This window comes from Monodelphis domestica, chromosome 4 (assembly GCF_027887165.1).
Source record: "Monodelphis domestica isolate mMonDom1 chromosome 4, mMonDom1.pri, whole genome shotgun sequence".
In the NCBI taxonomy this organism is placed as follows: Eukaryota; Metazoa; Chordata; class Mammalia; order Didelphimorphia; family Didelphidae; genus Monodelphis; species Monodelphis domestica.
Genome location: NC_077230.1, coordinates 354673437 through 354681251, shown reverse-complemented (window position 1 = coordinate 354681251; position 7815 = coordinate 354673437). Strand labels below are relative to the sequence as shown.

At 38.6% G+C, this 7815-nt stretch overlaps 1 protein-coding gene across 1 annotated transcript; it reads left to right on the top strand.

Moving 5' to 3' along the window:
* The first annotated feature begins 494 nt into the window (after nt 1–494).
* On the top strand, nt 495–1562 carry LOC100023494 (olfactory receptor 52P1-like). Its single transcript, XM_001374986.2, has one exon. It carries the CDS (start codon nt 543–545, stop codon nt 1512–1514), a length of 972 nt encoding a protein of 323 aa, XP_001375023.2. The 5' UTR covers nt 495–542; the 3' UTR covers nt 1515–1562.
* The last annotated feature ends 6253 nt before the right edge of the window (nt 1563–7815 follow it).

Here is a 7815-nt window from a genome sequence, read left to right as displayed (position 1 = left end):
GGCAAGTCACCTAACCCTGATTTCCTAGCCCTTGTCTTTATTCTATCTTAGAATTGATAATAAGACAGAAGATAAGGGTTTTTTTTAAAAAAAGAAATATCTGCCTAGAGTTAGAGAATGTGCCATTTCTATCTAATTGCACTGTTGGGCAATAGAGGTATTGGGAATAGGATGTTTCTCTTCAGTTCAAGGACTCTTTGGAAAAGAGGATTCTGTCACCCTCCTTCATCTCGGGACTCCCTCAAGCCATGGGTGACTTTTCTCCTCACATAGCAGGAGATCCTTAGGGATAGTTCATGAAAGGCATTTCTCCCTCATCAAGCTAGGGGCTCCACAAGAGGATAATATCTCTCCCATTAGGCCTAGATATCTCTGAGTTTGGGGTTGTATCTCCTCCATAATACCAAAGTGTCTCTGAAAGCAGGGCCAATATTTCCCCTTTCCTCTCTATCCCACTTCAGACATAGTCCTAAATACCAGACTTCTCTGTCTCTACACAGAGGTATTTGCAGTACAACTAATATTTACTATTTCATTCTAGCATGCTAATCTTCAACCATTCTGGTGCTTCGACCTTCACATTGTTGGGCGTCCCTGGTCTAGAGGCCCAGCACTTATGGCTCTCCATTCCCTTTTCATCCATATTTGTTGCCATCCTCATTGGCAATGGTGGCATTCTTTTTCTAGTAGCAACAGAGCCCTCTCTTCAAACACCCATGTATTCCCTTCTGGCCATGCTGATGGTGGCCGACTTGGTGTCTACCTTGGGTATAATTCCCAGGCAACTCTGCATCTTCTGGTTTGATGCCCATGACATTAGCACCAAAGGATGTCTTGTTCAGATGTTCTTTATCCATTGTGCATCTGTGGTACGTTCAGCCCTCCTTGTGGCCATGGCCTTTGACCGCTATGTGGCAGTGTGTGAGCCACTCCGGTACAATACCATCCTGAACTGGACCATGGTGGGGCAGCTGGCCTTGTTAGCCCTTGCCAAAGGAGTTGTGCTTGTCCTGCCTGTGCCCTTTCTGCTCCAGAGACTGACCTTCTGTAGGACAGTCATTCCTCATACCTACTGTGACCACATGGCTGTTGTGAAGATGGCTTGTGGTCACACCAAGCCGAATCGTGTCTATGGATTGTTTGTAATCCTCCTGGTGGTTGGGCTTGATCTCCTGCTTATTGGGGTCTCCTATGCACTGATCCTCCATGCTGTGCTGCGCCTCTCATCCCGAGATGCCATTCTAAAGACGCTCAATACCTGTTCAGCCCATTTCTTTTTAATTCTCATAAGCTATGTGCCTGGACTTTTCTCCTTAATTACCCACCGCATGGGGCACATCATCCCTCCTCATGCACACATTCTGCTTGCTAATTTCTACTTACTTGTGCCCTCATTATTCAATCCTATTATCTATGGAATTAAGATGAAAGAGATTCGGAATAAAATATCAAAATGTTTGTGTAAGAAGGATACTCAGGCCATCAGCTCAAAACACAAAGATGTGAGTGCATAACTGATGATTTTTTGCCATATAACTTGTTGCCTTTACATTCAGACTGGATATGGAACTCTTAACCACCCACCCTCACTTACAAATGGAATATGTACTGGCTCCTAACATATAAATGTTGTAATTGCTTCACTCTTTGGACTGATTTAATCTGTCTTCTGCTGTCTATAACAAAGGATGGGCTCTTATCATCTAGATTGGCAGTAGCAGTGATATTCATATGATAGGAAGAGACAGGGCCCAAAAGAGTCTATTCAACAAATCCAAATTGATTGGAAGGGACTAATACAAAAACAGGACTGCAAAACCAAATGAGGCTGAAAATATGAAGAAATAAGAAGAAACCATGGAACACAATGAAGATATATTGAGAAATGCTCAAGAGGTAAACACAACAAGAAGAGAATTAACCCACAATAACTATAGGTAGACTCTTAGGGGAAAAACTACTTGGCCACAAGAGTTACAAAAATGTTGGAAGTAATGAGGCAAGAAATTAAATATGAAATTATAAATGAGATCTTGGGAGAAGAAATCCAAGGGGAATAAATAACAGAACAGAAGGTAGAAAACCTACCCAAGTAATAGAAAAGAATTTCTCTCTGAAAGAAAGAATGGAGATGTGAGGACAAAATTGAACTCACTTTGTTTATTTTTAGTGTAATCAATCAACAACCTTTAATTTAATCAATCAAGAATTTGAAGTGCCCCTACTTAGTACTTTGTAGGTCACCAGGTAAGAGAGTTCACAAGTCACTTATTAGAAAGGCCACAAGCACTGCTCCACCTTGTGCTATAAAGGACTATAAAAGATGAGACCAAGACCAAGAAGATTGAGGGCTCCCTTCCTTGGCTCTTCAAGGAGGACTCTCTCTCTAGGTTGGCTCTTCAGTGGGACACTCTCCTCAGTGTAAGCTTTGGAGAGGTTCTTAGCAGTCTTATGAAGGTTCTCAGTGGATTTTTCAGTGTCTCCTGGCTTTTTGGATTTCGGCTTTCTAATTAGGACTATGGGTTCTGGTGTGATTTGCTTTGGATTTGCATTTGTGGTCTGGAGGCATTAGTATTAGGATTTAGGGTATTTGTAGCTAGGCGATTTTTTTCTACCTCTTTCCTATATTCTCCACTTTCACATCTCTACCTTGTAAATAAAAACTGCTTATAGTCATTTTGACTGGAGAAGTTAATTATTTTTTTATGAATGTTGACTACAATTATTTTAATTCTTATATTTAGTCAAACCAATTCTAAATATTACAGAGCCAACAGAAGTTAATGTCTCCACAGGATAAGATATTAGAACAAAGGCACAACATTTTTAATGGATTTTAATGGATTTTTAATGGAATAAGTAACTTTTGAGGAATCTTCATGATAAGACTGAGGCTGAGTAGAAACTTTTAAATACAGACACTGGAGTCAAGAAGCACATTTAATACATTTGAACATTTGGAAGAGGCTTAATCATGATGAATCTCACATTTGAATAAGGAAAAAAAGAGACTATCTTTTTTTGATTAAAGCAGGAGGTCAGAATCCTCAGGTACAATGCTCTATACTTTACTGATGAGTCACCTTTGATATTTAAATATAAATTAGGTTTGCTATCCACAAAATGAATAGGCTGAAAAAAAGCAAAGAGCTCACATTTGGTTACTGCTTTGGGTTTTCCTGGGATATCTCTCTCCTTCTAGTAAAGAATCTTTTTATGTAGCCCTTTGTTTCCTTCTTCAAAGGAATATTGAATAAGATTACTAGCTTTTGTGAAGAAAAACAAAATTATAGATAGCAAAGAGGCATATACATTTGAATAAAATCAAGAATTAAACACATCCCTTCCACATCCTGGGAGCTAGGGGGCATGGCACCCTTGTGATCTGGAAAATTCATGTAAAAGTTTTGGCCCTCTCTTTATACCAAAGAAGAAGTCTGCATTTTTTCCTTTTTCTTCTATGGCAGATTTACAGTACCTTATCATGAAATGTGGGTTAAGTATTTGGTCAAAGGCTATTTTGGGCATTTCTGAGTTTCTAAAGTTTTTCTGTGTCATCTGAGACTTCTGCAAAATTACAAATTCCCAGGAAATAGAAAGTGATAAGAAGAGGTTGATATCATAGTCCAGGGAAAAGAAGAAAGATGAAAAGACTTTCCAAGGCCAGAATCAAGGGGATTTCAGCTCATTGAAAGAAAGTTGCTATAAAGATGATACATTTGGGTAATGAGGGAAAAGCACTGGATATGGAGTCAAAGGGCATAGTTTTGAGTCCTATTTTAACTCTGAGCTAAGTGGTTTTGGGCAAGTGAGTTAATCTTTTTTGTGGTCTTTTATAAAATGAAGAAGACTTTATAGTCTCTTCTTGGTCTAAATTTGCAATCCTATGATCTGTAAAAGGGGACAATAACCTCACAGGACTAATATGAAGTCTTTTCCTTAGTAACAAAGTGATGGCTGTCATTCTGACTTGGCCTGAAGTGGAAGAAGAGGAAAGTGTGTATTGTAGGTGGGGGATGTTTGTAGTAATTGTAAACCTTAAAATTTCTTAGACTTATAAATGTTGGAAATTTCACCATTGGGAAAGTTCATACTTGAAAAATTTCCTATTGATAGTGGGAACTCTATTGGAATGTGAACCCCATTGGCATGGGAGGTTCCTCCTCCTCCCTTCTTAAGATTACTTTAGGACAGAAACCTTTTGCTGAACAATGGAAAGGGCTTTGACCTATGCTTAAGCATAGAACAGGAATTTCTTTGAGTCATGATTGATTTTAGAATTGATACAATAGAGATACTTGGAATGACAGAACCAGGTCTTGGAAAATACAATTTCCACCCCACTCAGTCCTAACAGGATTTAGGAAGGGCTGCAGCAAAGGATCAAGATTTAATTATTTGAGAATATGACCTTCAACAGACATGTGCAAAGCCACAGACCTCTGGGTGGTCCTGGGTTAAGCTAGAGCCACCATTGGCACAGGGAAGACATGGACAGTGATTGGTAGATGTGAGAACTGAGGGGAGGGAACTTGGATGGTTTCCTTAAAGATAGAGGGGTCTGAGGACTGAGGGTGGTTGGTTGGAGAGGTTTTTGCTCTGAGAGGGGGTGCTTTGAGAGTTGGCTCTGAAGGAAGCTGGAGCTGGAGGCCCCTGAGACTGTTTCTCCATTTTGGTCACGTGAGTGATAGGGACTGATCTCTTTTCTTTGCCTCAGCTATCTAAGGGCTTAAGCCTTTTGGCCCAGCCTAAACAGAGGGGGTATTTAAGCCCTATTCCCTTCTCTCCCCTTTCTCTCTCCCTCTCTCTCTCTATCTCTAATTCCTTTCTTCCTCCTGTTTGTAATTAAACTCTATAAAAGGTTGACTGCTGACTTGAGTTTCATTTAGGAATTACATAGCTGAATTCCTTGGCGACCTTAAATTAATATATATCAGTCTTTTAAAGTGATTTCCTTGTCACATAAGAAGAAGAAGTTGTCAATACTGGGTTCCTGAACTTTCACTTTCAAGGGAAACATTAATCCTTGGTATATATTGGTATGACAGCAAGTGAATAGGAACATTAATATTTGGGATAACCTGGGAGGCTCCATAATACAGGGAATAGCTCCTCAGAAGATGACATAATCAATTATTTCATCCTTCTTTCCCTTTTCCAAGCCATGCTTCACCCAGTTGTAGAAGTGATTTTCCTAAGAAAAGATCTTTATTACTGCCCTACTCAATAAACTTTAGCAATAATAATAGCTAACAATTATATAGTAATACTATGTGCCAGGCATTGTGCTAAGCACCTCATAGTTATTATTTCATTTGATCCTCACAACAACTCATGGAGGTAGGTCCTTTTATTAGCTTTATTTTACAGATGAGAAAATTTAGGCAAAAAAACCAAAACTTACTCTGATTTTGAAAGTCCAGCACAATTTGGCTCCCACCTACATTCTAATTTGTAATGTGTAATGCATAAATATTATTCTCCATTATCTGTTTTATTGGCAGGCCAAATTGCTGTTCTTGCTGACCTTCATACAAGCCTCTCCATCTCCCATCTATCTCTTTTATATCCTGTCCCCATGCCTCGGAAGCCCAACTTCCTCATCTCTGACTGAGAATCCTCAGTTTTATTTAAAGCTCAACTCTGGTACCACTTCTACATTAAGCCATTCTAGTTCCCCTCAAATTCTATCTTTGCTAGAATATAAGTTTTTAGAAACCAAGGAGAGTTTTGTTTTTGTTTCTCTACTTTCTATTCCTACCTGTGATGACTAGCATATTGAGGGTACTTAATAAATGTTTGTTGGTTGATTGACTTTAGTTGTATTAGAGGGCATACAGTTTTATGCCATGAACTCCAAACTTGCTGATAGTAAAATTTTCCCTTGGTTCAATAGATCTTAATCAAATTGATTTTAAGCTATTATAATTGCTCAGTTGTCTTCTCTTAAAATCCCTATTATACCACAGGAGGCACCATAATCCCACCTGAGAATTTACTATTTGTTTTAGCCCCTTAGTGTAATTTATGGAAGCACAGACATTATTCCATGATGATTAAAAATGTTCAAAGCCTTTTCTACCAGAGCTCTCTTCCAGGCAAGAATTCCCTCAGAAGCCAGAAATAATTTGATGCTATGACAATTACCACAATATTGGGAATAGCCTGAATTAGCTCTCCTGCCTCTGTGGACCATTCTTTAAGTTTTCCAATGAGTCTGGAGGAGAAAATCCTTTGAGAACCTCCACTAGCTTCTCTTCCCCCTATATGCTTATCATTTCCTTTCCTGCCTCCTTTTTTTGTCTCTTAAGAGCTACCACTGATGTCTAGTTTCTCTGAAGATGATGCTGAGGATTTTTAAAGTCTGAGACTATAAGCAACTCAGTTTAAGGAATTAAACTCTGTTGTGGGGTGGGGTGGGATTCCAAGAGGGAGAGAGTTCCATCTCAGCAGTGACCAGTCTTTCCATCAGGAAAGAAACATTCTCAGAACCAAGAGGTAAGTAAAAAGGCAGTGGCCTGGTGAGCATAGGGTTCAGACTCTGGAATAAAATTATTGTGATTATGCAAGGAGATAGAGAGGGGATAATGTTTGACAGAATTTTTAAGAGAGTTATCTGACAAGATATACAAAGACACCTTTTGATTCAGCACAGACTTGTTTTCTTTTCAAAAGAATTTCTTCTCAAGTAATCACATCAAATCAATAAAATCCAGTGTTGAGGTTGTCAGTATAGAAAGAACACTAGCTGTTGAGATAACAGTGAGAGGATCATTCAGGATAGTGAAGATGGTGTCAATAATGGAAATTTTAGAAGAATATTATTATAGGATCTTAGAATTGGAAGTCATTCTAGAGGCCACATGGTCTATTTCTCCCCAGAACATGAACAAAATTCCTCTCCAGAGGACAGTGAGTTTTCCACTGTATTTGAAAGGAATGGAAAGATAAAGGAAGGAGAACATGACCCTAGGAGGATATTGTCTAGATACTTTCAGAAGCTAGAGTTTAAGAGTTATGTTAAGAGATTGATGCTTTAAACTAATGAAAGTTATATAAAGTAAAAATGTTCTAGTCAGGAAATAGTTACTATGAACACTTGACCAAGGAGTCCAGATATTTTTCTTGTAAGTAGTAGAGAGCCATTATAGATTTCTGATCAAGGAGGCGATTGGAAGGGTTAAGGATGAACTCTCTTTCCTTCTATTAAATTTCCAGTAATGTCAGGGGGATCCTATAGACAAGGAGAGATTGAATTCAGGGATGTGATATACATCAAGGTTTGGGGGCATTTGAAGTAGATATAAAGAGAGGGAAAGTATTAGAGGGTTGTGAGAATAGCTGTAGGGAGTAAAAATTGAACACCATGATTAGATTCCAAATTAACATGGAGTGGAACAGAAATGAAATTAGGAGAGGGACAGGAGGGGTGTGAGGGAAAAGTCCAGAAAAAAGGAGAAATAATCTAGATGCCACAAAAGAATTATGCATATAGGGAGCTGAAACTTTCCTTCACATATCATATCTGTTCTGATCATCTTTTTTTTTTTCAACTCTAGCTTTTTGACTCAAATTAGATGCAGGGACTAGAGGAAAAAAAGCCCTACCCTTTAGATATTTAGAACCCAAAGAGAGGAATATCAGAGTAAGATTTGAAAGGAACCTCAAAAATCAGTTACTTTAACCTTTACCTGATCTGAAGTAGCAATAGCCAGGGCAACTGGATTAGAATTCCAGATAAATCATTTAATCCCACTTTTCTTCTTTTCTCACTTGTAAAATACAGATAATAATAATAATGTCTACTTCATGAGG